The sequence below is a fragment of the Prionailurus bengalensis genome, chromosome D2 (genome assembly GCF_016509475.1).
Source record: "Prionailurus bengalensis isolate Pbe53 chromosome D2, Fcat_Pben_1.1_paternal_pri, whole genome shotgun sequence".
NCBI lineage: Eukaryota > Metazoa > Chordata > Mammalia > Carnivora > Felidae > Prionailurus > Prionailurus bengalensis.
Window position 1 is genome coordinate 62,078,994 of NC_057351.1, and position 25,153 is coordinate 62,104,146.

A 25,153-nucleotide genomic window follows, 5' to 3' on the forward strand; every position below is an offset into this window, starting at 1 on the left:
TTATCCCCCCAGGGTAATCAGTGGTTCTCGGACTTTCAGAATCACTTGGGGAACTTGGCAAAATGCAAATTCCTGGGCCAGACTCCTAGAGACTCCACTGCCGTCTGCAGCGTGGCCCAGAAACCTGCACCCAGCGGACACCCGTAATGTGTCTTTTGGGGCCACACCTGGTAAAACAGCCTGAACTGGATTTCTCCTGTGGATTCACCAGTATTTCCATCATTCGTTTTTTTTTAAATTAAAAAAAAAAAAGTTTATTTATATTTAAGGGGGGTGGGGAGGGGCAGAGAGAGAGGGAGATACAGAATCTGAAGCAGGCTCTAGGCTCCGAGCTGTCAGCACAGAGCCTGACACCGGGCTCGAACTCATGAGCCGTGAGATCATGACCTGAGCCGAAGTCGACACTTAACCGACTGAACCCCCCGGGTGCCCCGTTTCCATCATTCTTGTGGCCCTTCCCAACCTAACCAGCGTCTTGGCCTCAGGCCGCCTTACTCCTTTCCGTGTTGTCAAGAGGTGCAGCAAAATGTGGTTCTGGATTATGTCACACAACCAGTGAGTGGACGCCTGGTGAAGTCAAATAGGCTTGGCCAAGGGAAGAGCTTCCTCAGAGAAAGAGGCCTGGGGGTCCTCAGTGGAAATGCCTCAGAAGTGCCCTGAGGGACTAAAGCTTCCACTTAAAAGATCATGTCTTTCCTCAAAAACCAAAAGCTTCGTGTTCCTTCTCTCTCCCACATTTGTTTGCACATCATGCTCTGTGACATAAGGTCTTGTGCTGGTGTCCACCATGTTCCCCTTCTGGAACTCTGTAGGCTGCTTCGAAGATGGGCTAGAAATGTTCTACTGCATTATTTGTAAAAGTTTCCCGAAAGTGTAAGAATCAAAAGGGAGTGAAAGCTTCCGATGGTCAACAGGAAACCCTCCCCACTCCCCAACTCTGCTCTGGGAACCTCACAGACTTCCTGAAGTAAAAACAAACACCGTGACCAGTTTCTACTTCTTGTAAGAATTTAATTCTTCCTTTAATATAAATAAGGCAGCATGAAACACCGAGAGCCCTGCTGCTCTCTGCTTCAGAAGCAGCTTTGCTGCATAAAGACCCCCATTTCCCCGCTGAGTTGGCATCTCTGAATAAACAAGAGGCCAGAAGGTTATTTTTCAGTGAACTTTCTTCTGGGAGCCAAGGGAGGTTCAGGCTTGGTCCTGGCTTCTGGAGGCTGGTTCCTGGCTGTGGGGTCTCCTCCAAGCACAATAAGATACGGATGAAGGAGGGGGGAATGCAAGGCACAGGCAATAATAAATATGGAAATTCAACCCGACTCTGGAAACAAGTCCCAACTGAATGGGGGGCCTGGGACTACTGTTGGGGACCACGTGGGCACGCCCCTTCCCTGCAGCCCCAGCCGCCAGTCTGTGCAGTCTGACTCCAGCTCACACGGAAGGGTTCCTACAGGTTTCAGTGTTCCATCACAGCCCAGCCTGCTGCGAGTAAACCCTGGCAGGCAAACCGGTTGTCCATCTTCCAGAGCCCCTGGGACCAGGTGAGAGAACCTCTGGGGTCAGGACAGGATCCTCTGCAGCTCATGGTGAGCCTGACAGCCTGGTGGACCGGGTAGGCTGTTCAGCAGGCATGGCCGGCTTAAACCCTGGAGGGGAACCCAGGTGCTGGTGCAGGCGCCCTCATTCTTGCCTCCCCCTCGGGTTGCTGTAAGGGTTACTGAGGCAATGCCATGAGAGGAACTCCCAAAGGGCCAGTGAAGCCACAAGTGGAGGAGGAGTGGCTTCCCAACCCCCCTAAACAGGCCTGGAGACAGGCCAGCGCCCACCACAGGCTCTGGCACCTGCCCAGTGACCGGGGCCCCCGGCCGCACTGAGGTGACCTCTCTGGGGTTTGGGGGCTGGGTCTGCACGACCGTCCCTGTGTGCTCCCAGTCAGCTGAGCCTCTCCGGGTCTTGGTCATCTGTGTGGCTGGCAAGGCCCCTTCCAGAAAAGAGGGTTCTGTGCAGTGAGGGAGCCCCACTAGAGAGAGCAAGTCTTGGGGCCAACAGATGGAGCTGGGTCTCCCCTGGCCTCCATGTGCTCCTGCTTTGGGACCGAGACCCTGCTGAAGAAAACTCAGGGCTACAGCATCTGTCACTTCTCAGCTCTGCAACTTTCTCTAAACCGGGCATCAGAGGCCAGGCTGTGAACCAGACCAGAGTACCCTGGGTGTAGGTGCTATCCTTTATCCCACTCACCCTGTGTCTCTTGGAGCTTCCACCTTCGGTATCTGCCCTCCCCCACCACATAGAGACCGGCTGTGGAGAGAATACAGAGGGGTGAGGGGCCGTGAAGCTTGTACCCTGCACGGTGTGTGGCACCCACAGAGTTCAGCACACTGGGGGAAGGGGTAGGGTGAGGGGGTGCACCCTGAGACGTGTAGCTGAAAAAGCAGCCACATGAAACTTCTCTCTGCCACCAAGTACCCACTTCTGCGCAACAGAGACACTGGCCTCTTGGGGCCTCAAATCTCTACCTGGTCTTTTTTCCAAATAGCTTAAAAAATGGCAGCTACAGTTAGATTCCTGTTTTGCAGGCTGTGGACAGAAGGTTGCAAATTCCCACGGCTGTCCCTATTAGTGCCTTGGGTGCAGATGGCCGGGGCCAAGAGTGACTGGAAACAGGGTGCAGGGTCTTAACATGCTACCCTGTCAGCCCTCCTAGAGATCGTCTATTGATATCCAAGTAAAGACTGGACCTAGGAGGTAAAAACTGCACTCAAATCAATGTTTGTGTTGTCTTTAACTTAGTGTCCCTGGAGTACTTCATCATCCTCTTGGCCATTTGTGGTGATCCAAAAGTAAGCTGCAGGGCATCCACCAAACCCAGACCGTAACCTCACCAGTAGGCCCCAGTTGGCATGAAAGCAAACCAGCTTCCAGTGTGGGATTCTTTCCTCCGGGCTGTAGGGCCTGAATTCCCCGGCGGGCTGAGGCTCCCAACAAAGCCCACTGTTTTCCCAGGACAGGCCCTGTAGACACCCCCAGAGGTGTGGACATGTGGGGTGTCCTGCACCCCGGCCCTCTGGGTCCTGGATACTTTACAAGACAACAGCTTTTGGGGGCAGGCTGGCATGGTCTGAGGGGATATGTAGGGAATACTCGCTAATGAGCACTGGGGCGTTCTTGAGCATCTCATAGAAGGAGTCCACCGTCTTCCGGTAGAGACTTCGCTGCAGGACGAAGGGCCGGAAGAGGTTGAGAGGCTCGGCCCTGCGAACGGCCTCAGGGAGTCCCATGGCATTGGGCACCTTGCGGTTGCCAATGAAGAAGTGATGGAGCTTCTTCTCCAGCAGGCTCTTCTCCAGGAATCGGAGCAGGTCATGCAGGCGAGCATCAAGCTGCCCGGCCTCCCAGTCGGCGGGCCGCCGGGAGACCAGCAGGTGCAGGAGGGCTGTCTTGAGGTGGTAGTTGCTGAGCCCACTGGGGCCAGTCAGGCGGCTCTGCTTGGACAGCAGGAAGGAGGCGATCTGCAAGCAGCTGAGGTGACAGGCACCCTCAGGCAGCGCCTTAGACGTCATCCTGAGGAACTGTCGCTCGTAGACGGCAAAGGACAGGAGCCAGTCAGTGCTGGATGCCGGGGCGTCCCCAGAGGGCTCCCTGGGAAGGTGTGAGACAAAGTACAGGTCCGAGTCATCAAACTGGATCACAGGAATCAGGTTGAAGGGCATGGACTTCCCTGAGCGGAACCTGATCTTGAGGGACCCAGGGGAGTCCAGCTGACCAAATGCCAGGTCGAACTCGTATTTGTGGGCAATGCGGTGCCAGGCTCTGGTGAGGGCCGTCTGGAACCATTTCATGACCTGCATCGCGTCCAGGTGTGGGGCGCCTCTGGCACACAGCAGGGTTTCCACCTCGCTGCCCGGCCGCGCCAGGCTCTTCTTGCCGTGGAGGAGACACAGCATGTCTTCCCCGAGCTTGGTCTTGTCGCAGATGCAGCCCAGGGGATCCTCGTCGGCCCGGACCACCTTGATCTGGCCGTAGCCCTGGCGATCCAAGGGCACGGGGTGGCGGGAGCAGCAGAGCTCTGCGTGGAAGTGGTAGGGCTCGGGGGGCATGAAGGGCACGAAGAGGTCGCACAGCAGCGGCCTGTCCACCTGCCAGTTCTCATACATGCTGTCCACGCCAATGAAGTCCTCCACCTCCATGTCCGTGTCGCGGTTGCAGAGGCTCCTCAGGGCCTCCAGCAGGTCATCCACAAAGCCTTCCACAAACTCCCGGGTGCGGGCCGCGTCAGCCGTGGCCCCCCGGATGCAGCGCTCATAGAAGTGGTCGAGCGTGCCCTTGTTGGGCAGGGTGAGGCCCCGGAGCGGGGCACCCTCCAGGCCGGGCAGCTCGTCCTCGTCCCCGCCCGGGCACTCGGGTGAAGGCGTGTCCTGGTGGTCCTGCCGCCATACCTCGATCACCAGGAAGAGGATCATGCACAGGGTGCTCCACAGGTCCCAGGCCGTGCGGCTCTCGTTCTGCTGCTGGCCTTCCTCCGCCACCCGCTCCAGCGCCTCCTTCTCGGCCGCCAGCCGGGCCACCTCCTCCTCCAGCCGCAGCTGCTCGAGCTGCAGCTTCTCCTGGTGCGCCTGCATCTTGCGGATGATCTCCTCCTCGTTCTCGGGGACCGTGGCGTTCTCCCGCGGGAACAGCAGCGGGTGGTTGATGATGGCTGTCACCACCACCAGACACACCCGGAAGAGCCCCAGAGCCATGGCTGCAACTTTCCTGTCACACAGAGACACAGATCAAGGGTCACACCCAGCGTCTCTCCGTGAGGCTTCTTCCCCGGACCCTCACACCAACCCCTGCCCCATGGAGCTGGTGAATGTTTTATGGCTCTTCTCCCACCCAACCCGCGGTCTCCTTGTGTGCTTCCGTGTAGCCTTGGAAGAAAGAACTGCAAAGAGTCCCACACCAGCAATCCTGGCTGAGCAACCCACAGAGACAGCCCTGTTTCTGTCTGCCCAGGTTTTCCTCTCTCTGGCAGGAGCAACCCACTTTCCCCAGCAGTCAACCATTTTCTGCTCCCTGTCCTATGGCTTGGGTGGATAATTCCACCCCGGCTCCAGGGAGGAACATACAACTCAGGCCCAAGCTACTCCCTGCCCCGACAGTGTGGATTCAGTGAGGAGCAGAGGACCTCACTGGGGCCAATGGGAGGGAGGCCCAGGTAGGATTTGTTGGGGCCGATGGGAAGAAAGACTTGCCCTGTGGCCTTCGTTTGCCAGGGAACAAGATTATAGCTGCCGGTGTCTCTCCAGCTGCCTCAAAGGGGGGACTGCTTGAGAAAGATGCCAATATAGACAAAAGCAGACTCTCTGGATCCATTGCCTCTGAACTTTTAAAATCATATAAATCAATGATTTCTTTGCTTTGTTTCAATCAGTTTGAGTCACTTTTCTATCACTTCAACCCATCTCCCCCCACTGAATTCCTTGTGGCAAAGGTGTCTTTCCTCAATGCAGTAAAGCCTAGTGGTTGAGAACAAGAAGGCTGAGTCCCAAGCAATTAGCTGTGTGACCTTGGGCATGTCAACACATTTCTCTGAGACCCAGTGTCCTTACTGTACAAGAGGAAAGCCACGGTAGCCACAGGGTCACAGTACTGATGGATGCCGTGACCCGTGAAAAGTGGGTACACAGCAGTGGATGGTGAACAGCATATATTCATCCAATAGCAAGTGCTTTTGAAGCAGTTTTGGGCCCTTGTCTTCCCCCGCCGTAAACCTCTCCTGATATGTGAGGCCTCACTCCAAATACAGACACTGACCTCCTGGCCTTCTCCTTGGTAGAGCTCTCCCCAGGGCCATCTTGGAGACAACCAGAGTGACTGAGCCATTGGATTTGCTCTCATGAATCTTCTAAACTTTAAATCTGACTTCTTAGTGTGAAGGGCAATACTCCATTCCTCCAGGACAAATGGAGTTTTAGATCTCAAGCGACTTTTAGGGAAGAGCTAACCCCATTCAATCCTGGGAATTTGTTAGACACGCAAAACCTTGGCCCCATCCCAGACCTACTGAACCAGAATCTGCATTTTAATACCATCCACATTAAAGTCTGAGCCTTCTATTACACCCTCTCCTCTCCTAGGCAGGAAGCTTGAGAAGCAACAACGGGCCTTTTCCATACTTGCCCTGCTCCCCCTGCCTGGGACCTCAGCTAGGAGGGCAAATGGCCAAATGAGGATGTTGTCAGACAACAAAAAACACAGAGGGCTCCCCTGGCCCCCTGTATGCCAACACATGCTGATAGAGCTTTTCCATTTTGCTTGAGCCCCATTTCTTAACCTTCAACTTGCACCCTTAAAACCACTTGTTCGGGTTCTTACCCTAATGGTGCCAAGGAACAGGTATGTGTCATCAGGTAAAGAAACCTCTGCAGATTCTGGCCAGCAGTGCCAGGATGTACACGACCTGAGTTGCCACACTTGGGTAAAGCCCGCTGCTCAGATGTGACTCCATCCTAGACGCAGCTGGACACGCAAGCAGGAACCAAAAGAGGGGTCCGCCTGCAGCCGAATTCAGTGTGCACACACACTCAGGCCTCAGGGGTGCACTTGAGGAGACGGAGGACAGGAGAAAGTGGAGGAAGTCAGACCGGAAGGTGGGCAGGCTGAGGAAAAAGTACAGGGGCAGCTAGCCAGCTTTTCTTCCCCAAGACCAGGAGCAGTGTGCTAGAGAACTGCAGGAACAGGTCAGCCCTGGTTTCCACATTAGAGACACATCAATGGAAAGTTTTGCCAGGGTGGTCCAAGCCTGGCTTATTAACACGGGTCAGGGTTTTAAGATAAAGGTGTGCTAACAGGCAGAGCACCAGGCAACAGCCAGTTAGCAGGTAATTTGGGGGTGTTGAGGACCTTGAGGGCCCCTGTACTACAGGCCACCTTGGGCACGGCAGGCCCTGACAAGTCACAGTAATAATCCTGGGCAACCCCTGACCCGGGAGGTTAGTCTTCATGTGAACTCAGGATAGGCTGCTACCGAGTGGGCAATGGCACCATTGTCAAACCTTAAGACTGGGAAGTCTTCCTCCTCCCTCCCCAACAGCTTCCACAGGGCTACCTGTGTGCATCCTCGGGCCCTGTTCAAGGGCTGTAATGGCCTCCTTGCACTGCGATAGGCAAGGTTCAAAGCTCCAAATGAACTGGAGCCATCGACTCTGTGTGCAAGGGGTTAAGAGGACGGATTCCAGAGTAGACAAGACAGAGCCCAGCACATGCTATGTGACCTTGGACAAACAACTCAACTTCTTAGACCCTCAGTCTCTTCATCCATAAAATAGCAATAATATCTGCCGTTGCAAAGCTTGAACGAGGTAATGCATATAAAGCACTTAACCAAAAAAAAAAAAAAAAAAAAAGCTCTTAGCTTTCCTCAGAGCAAGTTTTCTTATAAAAGTGTAGCTGTGAATTGATGGGATGGGCAAACACAGTGAACCTGCCTGCAGGGGTTCCTGATGGGCCACACAGGTGCCTCTACAAGGTACTCAGGAGGATGCAAGTGGCCCACAGTACCACGGACAGGTGGACAGCTGTAGGGTTACAAGACTTTCTGGGAGCCTGAGGGAGAGGGTGACAAAGTGGAAAGAGCCTGGGCTTAGAAGCAGACAGGCTTGGGTTTGAAACTTTACTCCTTGCTGAGTGGTCTTGCTTCTCCAGGACTCCACTGCTTTACCCGTGAGATGGGGCTAACAGCAGACCCTCCTTCACAGGGAGGTTGAGTTAAGGGAGATAATTCATCTCAGGTGCTTGGCACAGAGTAGATGCCCTACAACATCAGGGCCTTCCCCTTAGGCCTCTGCAGGCCTCTGTTTTCTCACCTGCTAAGCACACCCTGCCAAGTCCTAGGAGTGCGGAGCAAAGCACGCTCAAAAGTGCTGTGAAAGCACAAAATGCTCCCCCAGTATTGCTGTCGCTTGGCATGCCACTCTGCCCACCCTGCCCTCCAGCAAAGGGGAGAAGCCTCTGGAGGCCTGGATCCTCCTGGAGGTGGAGTTCTGACTCAGTCCTTACTTAAACTGCAACTCCCTCCCAGGGATCAGATGAGGTATAATTTTGCTTTTAATGTGTGGATAGGCCGGCTCTGCCTATGGCACCCTAAGGGATGGCGAACAGGCCGTGGCCACTCAGTGCTCACTAGATGGGGCCGGGGTGGATCCTCTACTTTTCCTCCCCAAAACAAACCAAAGGGAACACTGCCCTGGGGCCACCGGGCCAGAAGAATGAGAAGGAACCAGAGTGGTGTGAGTCTTGTTGGAGACCAGAGGGACAGACAGGTATCTGGGAGCCCCTCCCAGAGCCATGGATATATATGTGCGCCTCCCCCACCCTTCCCAAAGGGCCCCTTTCCCCCAATTTGAAAACTGTCCACCTCTGCATTGGCCCAAGGCTCTCAGCTCTACAAGGCTGCCCCAGGCATGTGGTCCAAGACATCGATTGGGTTTGGCTTGAAAATTAACTTGGGTTCCTCTGAGGGCTTTTGTCTGTCTGCTTGCCAGGAAGCCAGCAGGAAACCTGCTGAGTTCCTCTCCACCGCTGCCCTTGCCTACAGAGTGCAGTGGCCCATGCAGGTCACAGCTAAACTTAGCCTGGCAAAGGGCCAGGGTCACGAGGCAGCAGGGGCTGGGCAGAAGGCTGCAGGTGGTCAGCCCAGACTAATGGTTTTCTCAGACCCTTATTCTGAGCCCGGCCAGAAGCCTTAGACTCTGGGGGAGAAACCCCAGATGCCCTCTCTATTCCCTGGGGTCTGTCACTCCTGCATCCCCCCACCCCCACAATCACAGCTTAATCCAATGAATGCCACTAAGAGTTGTCTAATAGATATATGCTTCTGTTTATCAAGCCCTCACTAGGATGTGCTGGGTGCACAGTGCCCCCGCCCTCCATAACCTTCTACATGGTGGGTATTATCCTGGTTTCACAGATGGATAACCAAGCCCAAGAGACAAAGAAATTTTCTAGCCACACTACGAGAAAAGGCGAAGCCAGGTTGAGATGCAGTCTGTTCTGTGTGCTTCCACTTGCACAGCCCAAGTTCTTTCCACCCTGCTATGTTTACAAAGCACCTACTACGTGCAAGGACCATGCTGGATGCTGCAGGGCCCTCACAGATGAGGGCAGCATGATCCCAGGCGGGAAGAACACCACAGTTCATGAGCGGAGGCAGACAGCCACCCGGGACTGTCACAGAACAGAATGAGCTGTGGGCATAAATGGTACATGAGCAGTAGACCACTAAAATGCAGAGGGAGAGAGTTTCGTTTCTGTTCTTTGGGGGCTCCTCCTCGTCTGTGGACCTTCCCTGTGCTCACTGGGCTGGGGAGATGTGGGTGCGCAAGCCCTCGGCTCCATATCCTCCCAGTACCCTCCTTCCAGACAAATTCCTACAACAAACCTGAAGCAGTGAGAGCCTGTGTCCGGCCCCACGTGTTCATCAACACCCCTTCTGCCCCACCAGCCACCTACTCCCACCCAGAGCTAGCTGGCTGTGGCCTCAGCAGCAGGGGTGCCCAGGACCCATTTCTCAGCAACCAGCAGTCCCCTGGGACGGTGGTTCTCAAACTATGGTCCCCACTAAGCAGCACTGCAATCACCTGGGGACTTGTTAGAGATGCAAATGTTCAGGTGCAATCTCAGACCTGCTGATCAGAAATTCCAAGGCTGGGGCCCAGCACCTGGTGTCTTAACAAGCCCTTCGCGGGGGGTGGGTTCCAGTGCCCACTCAAGTCTGAGAACCAGCCCTGCCCAAGCCAGGCAGGTCTCCAGGGAAGAGGAAGGTGTGGCTCCTGCAGTGTCAAGGCAGCCCCGACCTGCAGCTTGCCAAGACCTTGCCCCACGCCCAGCCTGTCAGGTGCAATTAGCTGTGCTAATTACAACAGCAAAAGTGGCCCAGTCCCTGGCGTCATCTTCAGAGCTGAAAGGAACAGCTGAGGTCGTTTCTTTATGAAACAAAATGAAGGAGGTGGGTTGGTGGCAGGAGAAGCCACCTGCAGTCCAGGCCCCGTGGGGTTACTGGGCCCTATCCCACTGCTTAGGCTCTGCACCCTCTGAGGAGGCAGGGGCCAAGGGAGACCAAGCTGTTGGTAAGTTTGGGCTGAACCCCTACTGTGTGCCTGGTCTTGTGCAGGTACAAGGTACACAGTTGTTTGGGAGAAATAAAGCCACAAATTTAATAAAGTCAGAATTCAATGTTGTACTCATCTAAGCCCCATTTTATAGATGAGGAAACTGAGACCTAGAGAGGAGGCATGCCGACGAGGAGGGCAGGGTGGAGGTGGTCCCGGGAGGCATCACCCTGTGGACCCTCACAGGGGTTCCTGCACAGACCGGAGAGAAGTGGTGCTTCTACTTCTGCCAAAATTTACAAGGCTGAGCACTCTGCATGCATTTTGTCATTGGATTTTCAGAACATTAGTCAGGTAGCTGCAACATCCTATTTTGTGAAGAGACTGACGACCGAAAGGTCCACTGTGTGACTTCTAAGATTCCCTGTCTGCAGTGAGCCTGTCCCCCTCCTTCTGCTCTCCCTCCAACCTCCCAGGGCATGAGCCCTACCACCTGCCAGGCATCACTGCCAAGGACGGCTGCCCAAATCATCCAGGTTGGCTGTGCCCCGAGTTTCCCAGACCTTGAGGAAACAGGACTGTAAGGCTGAATGCAGAGCACGAATTTGACCCTGAGTCTTTGTGGTGGTTTGGGCCCCATGAGCACGCAGTCTGTCTGAAGCCCTGGGGGGTTCTCCTCCCGTGGTCTGGCCTGTCTCACCTGTGACTGCACGCCTCCCTCTAGCAGAGCCCACACCGCACACTGGTGTCAGACAAGCTTCCCTGCCCAGCCCAGGGGCATCTTCATTCAGGGCCAGCTCAGGGGCCCCTCCTTCGGGAGCCTGCCCCTTGGTGCAGGCCACCTTCCTGCTCTTCCCTTGTGTCACTTCACCTACCAGGCCCTGCCTTCCTGGCTAGTTTCAGGAAGTTCTGAAACTGAATGTCCTCCAGCCTCCTTCAGCACCCATTGCAGGTGCCCAATATGTTGGAGCAGACTTGATCACGTATTAGGGAGGAGACGGCCGCTGCGGGAGCGACATATTTCCACAACCTCTTTCCTCGTCATCTAACTCAGGGCCGGGGAGAGGGGCACAGACAGACTCAGCAGAGATGGCCCCCACCCTTCCAGAAGAGTCCTCTGCAGGACAGGAGAACGGCCTCACCAAGAGCATCTCTTGCTTTGGTCCCTCTTTGCCTGCACCTCCATGGGGGTGGGGACAGGGGAAGGGCTGAGCAAGGGGCTGGGCCAAGGTGGCCTCAGGCCTGGGCAAGACAGGGAGCGGCAGGCAAAGAAAGGAAGTGAGGAAAGAGGAAGGAAGCGGCCCAACAAAGCATCATTGAGAAAGTGGGGGGGGGGGTGAGGTTCTAGGCCACACCCATCACCTTCCACCCACCCCTCCCCCACAGCAGGACCTTTGCCTTGGCCCTAACCAGGCTCACCTTCCTCCCGCCTGCCACCCTCATGGCCCCTGGGTCCCCTCCCTTATCATCTTTCAGTCACCCTTCCTGAAGGCAGGGGTTGTAGACCACATGTGGGGGACAGGGGTGGAGAAAGACTCCCACAGAAAATGGGCAGGCTGCAGAGGCTGCACATCTAAGGGATGGGGATGGAGTGGATGGAGTCGCACAAGCTTTATCTAAAGGCCAGAGCCGTTACATTCCATGTTCTGTGTGCCAAGAATGGCGTGATCTCATTTTTTTGTTTTTTTTCCCCCAAGAGATTTTGGGATTTTATCCCAAGATAAATCTGAGATCTGGATTTTATCAATATCCCTCAATTTTACACTTGTCGGGGTTTTTTCAAAAATTCTTTGAAAACCATGGAAGCCAAATAAAATGTCAGCAGGCCACCTAAAGCCTGTGGGCCCTGGTCCACAGGCCCCTTTCTCCTGTCCAGTTCCCCCTCCCCCCCCCCCCCCCCCCATTAAGCATCCCTCAAGGCTGCCCTTGACCCTGGGACTCCTTACTCTTCCCTCTCAGCAGTACCAGCACCTACTATTTCCTCTGTGAACAGGATTCCCTGAAATAGCCCCCTCGGCTCAATCTTTGTCCCCAGTGTCTCCCAGTCGTCCCAGCAGCTACCCTCTGAATAATCATACCTGGCATTTATGCGGGTTGGCTGTGTGCCAAGCCTGTGCCAGGGATTTACATAAAGGGCTTCCCCACAGCCTCTCCAGGAACTAGAAGAAAATAGAGACTCTGTAGCTTAATGGGTATGCACTAAGTAGCACCTGGTATTACTGTCTGAGGTCTGTGGTCTCCTGGACTGGAGAACCAGATCCCCATTGTCCCCCCAAACCCCCTGCCAATCCAGGGGAGACCCATACTGACTGAGCAGAGATCTGGGCTAGGAAGAAGCAGGGGTCAACACTGGGTCCTGGTAGGGGTAGGGGAGAGGGCAGAGAGGAGAGGTACCCCCCCACCCCTCCACGCCCAGTGGAGAGCCCATGGCAAAGTTTACACTGTGAGGGGAGAGGTATTCTCCCCAAGGTAAGGTCTGCTGTCTTTGCCCCATGGCCACATTGGCCAGACTCACAGTGGGTGCCCAATCACACCGGCCAAAGCGCTAAGTTTCCTCAAGGCCTACTTCTGGAAGAGGAAGGGGTTTCCAAAAAGTCACCAGGATGCCAACCCCATTCCCTAGTCCTGGGACATGCAGCTGGCCAGCCCGAGTGCAGGAGGGACAGGGGCCTGGACTCCGCGGATGTGGGTGGGAGAGCCCACATCCTTCCTGTTCCCGCTCCTCCATCGGCATCTCATGTGCATCCCTTGGGACGCAACGGACGGGGACGACGGGGAAGCCATCAATCTCCCAGGAAGGACACGGTGTCCTTCCGCCCAGCCATGCTGCCTGATGCCGATGCCCCCACAGCACGTCATGGGAAATCACAGCGTCCTGGGACAGACAGGCCGAGGCTCAGCATCTCACAGGCTAAGGCATGGCAGTGAGGCTTGCAGGCCACAGAGACAGGAAGGGGCTCCCCCAGCAGCCGTGAGTCTGGGCCCACATCCAGCTTTCTCTCGTCTGTGCTCCCCAGGGCATCTTGAATCCAACATTTGCTGCAGTGTCTTGAATGGTGGCCCTCAAAAACATAAATCCATGTGCTAACACCGAGACCCTGTGAATGTGACTTTAGTTGGAAGGAAGCGTCTTTACAGATGTAATTAAATTAAGGATCATGGAGACGAGCTGGCCCAGGATTACCCAGGTGGGCCTACAATCCAGTGACAAGTGTCTCTTAAAACAGAAAAAGAGCAAAAGGACACAGGAGAAGGTAACAGAAGGCAGAGGCAGAGGCTGAAGGGAAGCTGCCAGGCCCGGATGGCCTGGAACCACTGGACGCTGGGCGGGGCAAGGAGGTATCCCCTCTTGCAGCATCCGGAGGCAGGGTGGCCCTGCGGCGACCTTGATTTCAGACTTTGGGCCTCCAAAGCTGTGAGAGGATCATTTCTGTTGTTTCACCACCTAGTTTGTGGTGTTCTGTCAAAGCAGTCTTGGGAGACGAACAGAGTCTCAACGCACAGTGCAGCCTCCTTGCCCCACCCAGCTCTGACGCAGCCTTTGCTCCTCGCCTAAACTCGGGGCTCCCCACCCCAGCTGGCACGGACCTTTGCAAACAGCTCCTCTGAGCTCTAATTCCCAGCCACCCTCGGTGGCCTCTGCCTCCCTGGAGGTCTCCCTTCCCCCATTTCAGTGGGTTCCAGTTTCCATGTGACACAGGTCAGAGCTTTGAGACGACGTTCAGGGCCTGGCCCCACCCAGCCTTGGGGGACGCCTCAGTTCCCTTCCTACTGGCTCTGGCTGATTCAGATTACTGACTGTCCCCCAAACACCTCCTGTGCTGCCCCAAATCCCTACACCGCTTCCACACCATGCAACCAAAACCCTGCCGGACAGTCCTCACACGAGTCCATCTCAGAAACTGCTTCCAAGAGCCTTCCTGAATCCTCTCCACCCTCAACTCCTGAGAGAAATCTTCTTTCTTGAAAGGAACACAGAACAAAGTTGGGGGAGGCGGGAGATGGCATATTTATTAAGTCCCTCTGAGCACAAGCAAGTCTGGTGCCTTGTGTCTGGTGCAAGGCATCTCCAGAGACGTCCCATGGCTGGTACCCCACAACGCCTGCTCCCCTGCCTCTTAGTTCGGCTCATTGGTGCAGCGGCCCCACTGCACAGGCAGGAGCCCAAGGTGCTGAGAGGTAGGGCAGTCGCTCAAAGTCTCACAGGCTAAGAGCAGAGGGGCCAGGCACTGCCGTCTCCCCAGTTTACCCCACCCGCATCTCTGTCGTAGTGAGCTCCCTGAGCTCTGGTCTTATCCCACTGCTTCCAGCCCTGCCTGCTCATGCGCCAAGGACACGTGCGATCCTGGGGACCCACCAGATTGCTCACATCCTGCACTCTAGAGACCCCCACTTTCAAAAGAAGGCACCACAGGCACCCTCCATTCTTAGGAAGGATGCATTTCCTACAGCAAGCAGGTGTGCACCAAAGCATGTCCCTTGATCCTGGATTCCCATCTCAGACTTCTGGCCCTGAAATCATAGGGGCACATGAACAATGGGAACACAGAGCTAACCATCTCTCACAGTGAAGCAGCCCTCATACACCGTCAGATGCTGACTTGGCTTGAGCTAGTATTTCTCAGAATTTCCCTCTGCCTCGGGGCCCCATCTCGCCCACAAGAGCACCGGCTGGGAGGGAGCATGAAAACCCACCTCGGGCAGCGATGCCATGATGCCACAGCTCCCCAGACTTGTCCCCCTCCTCTCCCTCTACCCGTGTCCTCTACACCCCCTGCCCCCAGGCAGCGAATGCTCAGACACTTTGGCTGTGGGGCAGGGATGGGGGGAAGGCAGGCCGCAGGGACAGAAAGCAGGCTCCGGACAACAGCAAACATGCTGGCTCAATGCAGAGGGTATTCAAGGGGGCTGAGCAGCAACCAGAGAGAAAATACAAAGGAAAACAAAGTGGAGACAAAGCCCTCCCTTGGCCACCCTGCCTCCCCTCTCACAGATGAGCTGGGGATGGGTGGAATGAAACAGACTGCTGGGCGCCACCTCCCTTGTGATCCCTGGATGAGAACAAAGAGAGACCTGCTCACAAAGACAACCTGGCCTTGCAGGCAAGGGCAATGGCCCCCAGGACTTTTCCATGGCCACAGAAAGGCCAGTTCCCTGTCCCACCCTCCCCATCCTGCCGCCTCTTACTCACGTCCTGGCTTGAGGGATTCTGGCCCCCACACAGTGAACAGGCCGTTCTCCCACCCGGGTCCTCTGTGGCTTGGGCGGTACCTGACACAATGCCTGGGCCCCAGCTGGGCTGGAGAGAGGGGGAGAGGGGTGGGGAGGAAGGGAAGAGCGCTGGGCCTCCTGTACGTATGTGTGTACACACACACACACACACACACACACACACACACACACTCTGTGCCTGCAAAGATCTAAAACCCCTTTCATCTTAATAAAGGGGAACAGCAAGAGACACAAAGAGAAGACGGAGGCCAACCCAGTCGTAAAAAACTTAAGAGTCTGTGGCAGGCCTCTGTGCTGCTGCAGGAACCCGGGCTGAACACCAGAGCCAGAGTTAGCCTGCCTTCCCCCACCAGGGCCGCCACAGTCAGGGCCAACCAGTTCTCCCCATCCCAGAAAGCAGAGGGCCGAGACCATAAGGCCAGGAACAGTTGGCAAAATCACCCCCAGAATCATCTAGGACTGCACAGGGTCCCCTTCCCTGTGAATTACACAAAACGGCATCCAGCCACAGGGATGGACTGAAGCCTGAGCCCTGCCCTGGTTTCTGCCCGGGGCTGTGCCTGGCACGTAGTAGGTGTCCCCAAACAGGTACACCAGGTACGTGCGGGTCAGGCTGGGGCAGGCAGCAAGCAGACACTGACAATGCCAAGTTCACAGGACACACTCCACCCCGAGGCCACCCAGAGAGAAACAGCCCAAGGCTCTTCAGTTCAGAAGAGCCTAACGCTTTGTAGAGGCTTAGTGTACAGGGGCAATGGAGCCAAGGTCTAGAATCAGAAGGCCTGGGTTTGAATCTCAAGTCTCTCACTTGTGGTGACAATAGTACTTCCTCGGCATGGTAGTCACATACATGGTCGTGCTCCATAAAGGACGTTGTTATCTTGGTGTTGGTATGGGTTTGTCTCTTTTGATTTGTTAAGTCCTGCATCTTAGGGAGTGCTCTAGGGACGGTGCGGGGGGGTGTTGGTCAACATCCCTGCAACACTCCAGAAGCCTGGGGACTTAGTCTGGTTGTCTCCTAACCTCCCTGTTTCTTTGAAAGACCCCAGAGGCTGCCACAGAGGGAGAGCAGGAAGCTTGGCCCCTGGGGAGACTGCAGCTCACCCCCCACTGCCACCCCAATCTGGCAGCATCAATAGAGACAGCGCCTCCACTCTTTCTGAGCACCTAGAAGGAGAAACCAATGCTGGTCCCTGATGCCTGGGCATTAAAGAGAGGTGCAGGCCATCCGCAAACACCTGCTGAATGGATGAAGTCAGGACCGGGGAAAACCCTCACTGCGTTTACTCCCAGGAGCAGGAATCTGAAATGGGAGTGGAGTGGGAGATCCCTGATGAAGTAACTTGTAAGTTTTTGTTTTTGTTTTTTTCCTTGGGAGGCACTCTGCAGTCAGAAAGTTAGCAAAGTGCTAACAGTTGTTAAGCGCCTTGGGAAATGTGAGCAAAACCCCTTGCAGATGCAGCCCTGGAGACAGACCTCAGCGGCCTCAGGTCTGGACGGCCTGCATCTAACTGCAGGCTGACTCACCACCGATGTTTACCGAGAAGCTGACCCAACCCAGGAGTGAACCGTTTATCTGACCCTCGGCTGCCTCTGCCCTTGACACCCACTTCCTTGCTTCAGACTCTTATAGAAATGTAAGATAAATGGAGGATTATAGGGTTCAAAGCAAATTAAGTAAGAGAAGTAGCAGAGGAGCAACCCTTGAAGAGTGGCAAGCCGTTCTCCCTTTCTGGAAAAAAAGACAAGCAAGCCCCATGGCCCTGACACCCCATGGGGGGATTTAGAAAATAGTGACCAATGTGTAACATTTATTGACATTTTAGCATTGCGCAAGAGGCTTTACGTGAATCATCTTCATAATAAACTTCCAAAAGAGGCACTATCCTCATTTTACAGATAAGGAAACTGAGGCACAGAGTGGTGAGGCCACTCGCTCAGGATTGGGGCTGGGATTTGAACTCAGGACTGACTTAAGCCTCTGGTCTTCCCATGATGCTGTGCTGCTCAGTGACCTGGTATCTGTGAAATATTACAGTGCACCTACGGGCTTTCCTGTACTGTTTTGGGAAAGAAGGTGACAGTTTAGGTGAAATCTGGGCATGAAGCAGGGAATCAGACTTAATGAGATTTCAAAGCTCCTCCCACCCAGAGATTCTGGGAGTGTGACTTGGGATGTCTGAGACCACTATTCACCCGAAAGGACGGTGCATTGGGAAAAGGGGGTGATGGCCCTCCTGGCACTGGGTAGTGTGTTTTGGTGGGAGGCGTCAGGGAGAAAGTGGCATTTTGGGGGCAGCACGCAGTGGGGGAGCTGAGGGATCCCTCATTCTCTTCCTCTCCAGCCCAGGCTCGCCTGGCTGTGGTCCTGCCCCTCTGGAACAAAGTCTCAGTGAACAAAGGACCTTTTCATGAACTTCAGGCGGGTCCCCTGACTACTTCTAAGGTTATTGAAACAGGCTCCCAGGAGAATAGTCTGTTAACAGCACATGGTTTTGTGCCAACAAGCAGGACTCAAATTATGACAACACCCTCCCTATGGTTTGGGGCAGGCTGGAAGGAGACTTTCCTGTATCCACTGCAGGGGAATGACATGGAGGAGAAAGCAGGAGCAGCCCAGGATAGCTCCAAAGCGCAGCCCCCTCCCAGGCAGTGAGCGTCCCACCAGGTCATTCACCTGGAAGTGAGTCATTTGAAAATTGTGGCCTTGGTACTTTTTCCAGGACTTCCATCTGAGGATCTTAAAGTGCTCTGTATGTTCTCTGGTCCTGGCTGCTACTGTTTCCATTAAACAGGCAGAGAAACTGAGTGAGTCACACAGCAGGAGGGAACCAGGAGTGGGCGGTCAGCCTACTGTCTTCTAGCCTTGGACACTCTGACTTTGAGGGATTCAGCCCTCTGGCAGGACATAGTTGATACCCATGCCTGTCACTCCCCAGATCTCGGGTATACTTCAACTGCCTGCGTGAACTACTGGGGAGGAAGGGACTTTCCATGGCTTTAGTTTAAGCCACTTGAAAGTCTCTGCATTTTTTTTTAAAAAAGCTTATTTATTTTGAGAGAAGGAGAGAAACAGAGAGAGAGGGCGGGGCAGAGAGAGAGGGAGAGAGAGAATCCCAAGCAGGCTCTGCACCATCAGCGGGTGCTCGAACTCAGGAACCAGGAGATCATGACCTGAGCTGAAATCAAGAGTCGAACGCTTAACTAACTGAGCCAACCAGGCGCCCCCTAAGTCATCTGAAATCCTATGGGGCATGCTAGAGCTGGTAAGAGGTGAGCTGGGAGACCTTGCCTCTCTTCCCAGCTGGTACCAGTTCCTGGCGCAGCGGATCCCAGACATTCCTCCTCTCTGTGTGCATTTCATGATAAAGCCCCATGAGGCCAATGAATCCCTAGCACACTGCCTTGCACATCGTAGGTGCACAGTAAATTCTCGCTCAAGCAATGAATGAAGGCTCTCTCTTAAATCAGTCCCTGTAGTGAGGACGTGGGCATCCTTGTTCCCTACTTTCCTTTGGGGGTGAGGGTGAAGAAGGGAAAGCCACTTTCCTGATCTCCCCATCACTGCACCCCTAGCCCCCAAGCTCCCCTTCCAAATTCAGGTTGTAGAAGGGAAACCCAGAACCGCGGAAGCTGCCAGAAACCCCTGTAAGGAGTCATGCTCTTTGGTCCAAGTCGCAGCTCAGAGATCTATTCACTCGGGCCAAACCAAGACCCAGAGACCTACCACCAGCTGGCTCAGACCTCTGAACTGCAGCCCCTCCCGCATCCCCTCGCCCAGCCCCTGAGAAACACACCTGTGGAGGTCACACCTTCTATGGTCTCTCCTTTCAACATGTGTCTTACAGTTAGGATGGCTCTTATTCCTCTCTCTACCTTAAGGTGGAGGTGTTGCCATGGGCAACAGTGATGTCACCTACCAGTTACTTCCATTCTGCTGATGTCAAGGGGTGGGCCACCTGGATGGATGGAGGGGGAATACACTTTCTTTGGGAAAATATCACAGGTCCCAAACTGCTGAGGAGGACCCTACAGACCTCTTGGGCACTCCCAAATGACCCTTGTCCTCTCCCAGAAAACCTAACCCTTCTCTCCCATCTGGATGCCTATTCAGGCCAAGACTCAAACCTGATTCTCCCTCTCCCAGAGCTGGATAAAAGGTCAGGACTAGAAGCTTTGTCCTCAGCTCTGAACAAACCACAGCTAGGGCACCGATGAGCTCCTTCCTTCTATGCATCTGGGACAGTCTGGGTCCCCACAGCCTTGTCCTTCAGCCAGACATCAGTGGCACTAATGGGGAAGCTGAGGGCCCAATTCGGCAGAGAATGTGGATCCTCGAACGACCTCTACTGTCTTTAAGATCTCATACTAGCCAAACTAAAAGTCTGTGCCAGGCACAGTGCTGAGTGCTTTCTATGCGTGTCCTAGGAGTGGTTGTCCCCATCTTACCAATGATGAAACTGAGGCTTGAAATAGTCAAAACACTTGCCCCAATACAGAGAACGTCCATACACTGAGCAGGGGAGCCAGGACTCAACCCTAGTCCACCCTACGAAGGCTCAGGAGGGTCACACCTCCTTGGTGCTGGGGCACCCTGGAGACTGTGGCTTACTAAAGATGAGCCATGAGGGGACCTGGACAGAGATCACAGAGAGCCCTTTAAATCCAAAGAGGCCATTTGGGCAGGCCAAGCTGACCGGAGCCAGCCAAGGCAAGGTGCCTTAGTACTGCTTCACGCCCGTGCGCATGCAGGGGATGCTCTAAGTGGCCAGCCTGGGGCCTTTCACTTCCCCGAGCATCTGCGCTGATCAGGACCACGTTTCTTTGCTCTGTGCTTGGCTTCCTGTTAACCCAACCAGGCCGCCGGACCAAATCGTCTTAATTTGCATCTAGCATTCACATCCATGGCCTGGCCTTCCAACCCTGAAATGTATAGTGGTTAGCTTATGCAAATGAAACTATGTAGCTGGGAGCTAATGCTTATGAAGCACTAAACAAATTAAGTAAGTAAAACAAAAGTAGCTAAATTATGCAAGAGGGAATGGAGAAATGCTATCAGGTAAACACTGTCCCCGAGGCACTGGCCAAGGAGACCTACACAGCCAAGCTGACTGGAGTACTGCTCTACCAGGCAGGTATCTCTCCACTGCTGAGAGGGCCACAGGAGTGAAGAGGGGCCCATGCTATTGGACACCCCTCTCCCTGCCCTGCTTTGCCAAGCACGAGCTGCCCGGATCTTTGGTTTCCCATGTGGCTCGCCCGGGACGCAGGGACCAGAGACCATCTAGTCTGCATGATGGTCACACGTCTTCCAAATTAATAAAGAAGCATTCTAATTTGTACACCCACTCCTGGGAGCCTCTGGAGGTGACACAGTAGTCCAGGTCCAAACCACTCTGAAAACTGTGGAAATGGGGTTTCTGCACGGGCACAGCTAAGAGGTAGACCTTGGGCCAAGTGACAAGATCCAGGTAAACACCACCCTTTATGGCAAATCTGTGAAGGCACCGGCTGGTCCTTCCCAACAGAGTTGGAGGCATCCTCATGGGCCAAGAGGCTCGTTTGTTTAAAATACTGTCTAGAGACAGTATGTAGTAAAATGCTCCATTCCAGCTAAGTAAGTGCTAACATGTATCCTGTGGAAAATAAAGGATGACATATATGGAGCTGTGAAATGGAGTTCTGGGAAAGATTTCCTGAACAAGTTTGGGAAGGGCATTTGCAGGCGAGTAGGACCTGGACAAGAAGGAAAGAGGGAAGAGATGGGGATTGGGGGTGGGGTGGGGAGGGCTGGATCAGCATGTTTGGACACTCGCCACCTCTGGCCACTCCTGGGGGCAGTCTCCGCCTAGGCCAGGGGCCCCGGGTAGCTGTGGCCTTCTCCCTCTGCACCACACCCAGGTGGCACTTACTCATCACCCTCCCATCGGGTCCCAAACTGGATTTGTCACCTCACAATGCCCAGTGATTAAGAAGGAAAGTCATTTGATGCTGGGGCCAGGCCTCCTGTCAGCCATCAAGACTGAGCTTGCTCTTTTTTTCCTCGCCTTTCTGCCATCAGATGAGTTTTCCATTTTTCCTCCATGTGAGCTGAGTGGGTATTTCTTCCTTTGACAAAGAAAAAAGCAACTGCTCTTTCCTCCTTCCCACAAGGACCCCCAACCAAACTAGCTTTTTAAGCTTAAACTGCTTCTTGCTCTGTGAATGTTCAATGACTGGGGCTCAGCTTCCAGGCTCCTGAACACTTTACTTCTCTGTGCCTTTGTTTCCTCATCTATATGAGGATAACAATACCTCCCTCATAGGACTACTATGAAGAGTAAATGAATTAATGCAAAGAAAATGGTTTTGGGGAAAAAAAAAGCTTGACAAATAAATGCTAAGCCCTCAATAATTGTTGGTTATCAGGACTGCTGGGTATGGTTGCACAGGTGGTGTACTGCTCAAGAACCTGGTCAGGGTGCGGTGAGGATGAATCCAGTTCACACGCCAATTGCCCAGCTATGAGCCTTGGCCATGTCCATCAAGACGAGGCCCCAAGGTGGCATCCTAAATGTCACCGAGGTGCCACCCCCTTGCTGAGAGGTGTATCTTACTCTAATTCACACAAGGGATGGAATAGGCTAGCAACAGCCCTGGCAGTTATTGTCAATCGTTGGCATTCCCAGATAGATCTCCCTCCAGAACAAGACTGGATTAGAGGGGGGTCTGGGATAGACTGGTCTCAGCCATTAAGGTCCCACTCCTCAGCTGCCCAGCACTCTTGGAGCACTCGCCCCTCCCTTGGGACGCTTCTCGGTTGAAGTCCCGCAGCGTGCCCTACTACTTCATCCCTACTGATCCTCCCTCAGTTTTGGATTCTGAAGCAACTCTCTCCTTCATAATTGCTGACGGCCACTTGTCTCTGCTGACACTGAGAACTTCCAGTTGCTGGCAGGTTACTCCTTACTTCTTATGAGATCCATCTCCCCGCCTCTCCTAGTCAGTGAGTCTTTGAGGTCAGACAGAGGAAGTCTTCCCCTTTCCTCAAGTGACAGTGCTAGAGAGTCCTGAAGGCCACAGCCTCATCCCCCTCGGCTTCTCCTCCTGGAGGTAAAATCACCAGTTCTCTCCCTTCTCCCTCACAAGATGCGCTCTGCAGACGCCCCTCACCATGCCTTCCCCTCTTCTCTGGACCAGTTCCCTTTGGCAGTGCTGCTGTCCCTGGCAAGAGGCAGCATGGAGAACTGAGCTCAGGGGCTCCAGCAGCCCGACCCCCACCCTTCCATGGGCTCCGCTGGTCACTGCCTCCCACTGAGGCGTGTACCCCCTCCATCGGATGGAGTTTCCCACTTTCTTTCTCTTCTTCCTCCCGGGGGTTCCGGAAGTTAAAAATACAAAACCAGCTTTCTCCCAGGCAGTACTTTCTTTGGTGGGCAATTTTGCCAGAAGCCTCTACCTGGACGTTCTTCCCCAGGTCTTGCTCTCAGGTAAAAAGTTCACCCCCACACCCTCTTCTTTGTTTCCCTTTGAGCACTGCAGGAGCTGGGAGCCATTCCCAGTAAGGTGACAACTTCTAGGATGATGGCATCAGGTTAAGAGGTCAGATTCTCGCCCACTGAAAGCCAGAGCCTGAAATGGATGCGTCTTTGAAAATTATGGAGTAAGAGGGTGGCATCTGAACAAAAGCCTTTCCATCCACTGCGAGAGCAGAGAAGAGACTCCAAGTAACCACTTTATGGTTACCCACAAGTGGAAAATATGAGGGCAGAATGGCCTGGAGCAGCAGCCGGCACAGGGAATTAGCAAACAATGAAAGCCACTTAGGCACGTAGGCTGGAAGGAGGACTCAAAAGCACAGCCTATTATGTTATTAATAAAGAGACCAATGGCGGCAATTCCATCTGTGGCTGCCGAGGCGTTTTTCACAGCCCACCTGGATCTGTAACTACACCAGGCTCAGACCAGCTTCACTCAGCAGCCTCTTCGAGGTAGAACTGGTTTGTAAAAGGGAAGGGCCCTGGGTCATATCCAAAAGAGTAACAAGAAAATGGGATTCCCAAACGGATTTAGATCCCAAAGACTGGGGTCCAGGATCTGCCAGTATCTGGGGCTCTTCCAGTTTTGAAAGGGGGACGAGGGGCTTTTCACACCAGGCAGAGGATGCAAAAGGCAATGTGCCGTCCCTGAGTGGTTCACTGAAATATTTTCCCTTCCTGGCTGGCAGCCTTTTGGTTTTTAAAGAGCATTTCGGAAGGGATGCCTGGCCCTGGGGCTTCAGAGTCCCTTCACCTGGCAGCCAGATAGCTGGAGACACTGGGAGGGGGAGGGGGATGGGAGTAAGGGTCAGGCGGCAGAAAACTATCTGCAGCCACAAGAGAAAGTTCGGCGTTGTGTGAGGTCCCCTCCACTAATAGTCCCGAAAGAGGAAGCCGGCGAAGGCTTCGCCCGACCCCAGCAACCTCACCAATACAAACCTTACACCGAGAAAAAAACAAGCTGCACGCCTACTGCCCCCTCCTAGGAGTGGCCGGGCCTGTCTTTCTGCCAGAGCACTCTGCTCAGACGGTGATAAGTAACAGGGCCACGGGGTCCGCCGCGGGGGCTGGAGCGGGGCCGGGGGCGCGCTGGACGTGCGGCGCCGGAGACCACGCGTCCGCCTCTGCACGGGCGCCGCAGCCGGGTCTCCCCCAGGCACCCAGCCTGGGGCCGCGCACCGCCCACACTCCCGCCGCCCGCACTCGCGCCGCCCGCACTCCACGCCGCCACCTCGGGTGCAGCGCCGTCGGCCCGCGGCCCCCCACCCCCACCTCGCGAGGTGGACGCGTCGGACTTACGCTGCCCTTAGTCCCACGCCCCGTCGCTGCACGGACCGCGCCAGCCCCGCGGCGCGCGCGCGGGTCCAGGGCCCGGAGGCCGCTGTTCTCGGGCGGCTTCCGTCGAGCGTCCCGCTCGGCACTTAGAAGGACTGGGGGCGCGACACCCCAGCCGGCTCCCGTCTGCTGGCCTCCATCAGCGCGGCCCTAAAGGCGGCGGAGTTACTCATTTCCTGGACGTCCCAGAAACTTTTTCCTCCTTATAAGAACAAAACACCCGCCTCTACTCGCGGCAGCGGAAACTTCTTAAGGAGGACCGCGCGGGTTGCGGCGGCCGGCCCCGGGGTCGCCGTAGAGGTCGGCCCGTTGACCCCCAGAAATTTCAGAGAGGCCAGCAGGCCTGGAAGGTGACCGGCCGAGCCGGGCTTTGGCCACCGGAGTAAACTGGGGCGGGTGGACAGGGAGTCGGGCAGGACGCCCTTAAAAGTCGGTCTGGGCCGGCGGAGTGGAAGGGGTTAAATCACTGCTAGTGGGCCAAGCGTTTTCCCGCGGCGCGTTTCACGGGCGGCGGAACTCCGGGGGCCACCTCTTTTGTCCCCGGGAGGGAAATATAAATTGAGCCGCCACGCCGGCCCTCTTTCTTTTTTCTTTTTTCTTTTTTTCTTTTTGCGGCTTGAGTGTATTAGAAGAACTCACCAAACTAAACGAGAAGCGAAAGCATCGTAGTCCCTGAGTAACCCTGCACAAAGGAGAGTGATGACCACCCGGGTCTATCCGTAGAGGGCGCTTTCATGTCCAGAGCCTGTTTACCCTTGTGGAGTTAGCCCTGAAGGAACTGAGGCCGGGAGGGACAGCAGCAGCAGCACCCTGGTGGCGCTTAATGGGTTATGAAATACATAACCTCTTATTTTCCCTTTGTGACCTGCTCCAGTGCCACAGCCAGTGGAAGTGGCCGGCAACGGCTTGAATAAATCCTGCATTAAGTGGCTTTGGGGGAGTCAAACGCCACCGAGGGCACCTTGGGGGAAATTATGA

At 54.8% G+C, this 25,153-nt stretch overlaps 1 protein-coding gene across 1 annotated transcript; it reads right to left on the reverse strand.

Moving 5' to 3' along the window:
* Positions 1-994: 994 nt before the first annotated feature.
* Positions 995-24,492, reverse strand: LOC122493221 (inositol 1,4,5-trisphosphate receptor interacting protein). Its single transcript, XM_043597451.1, has 2 exons — positions 24,140-24,492; positions 995-4,752 (listed from the first exon to the last, which is right to left on the reverse strand). The coding sequence occupies exon 2, from the start codon at positions 4,737-4,739 to the stop codon at positions 3,081-3,083; it is 1,659 nt and encodes a 552-aa protein (XP_043453386.1). The 5' UTR covers positions 4,740-4,752; positions 24,140-24,492; the 3' UTR covers positions 995-3,080.
* Positions 24,493-25,153: the final 661 nt, after the last annotated feature.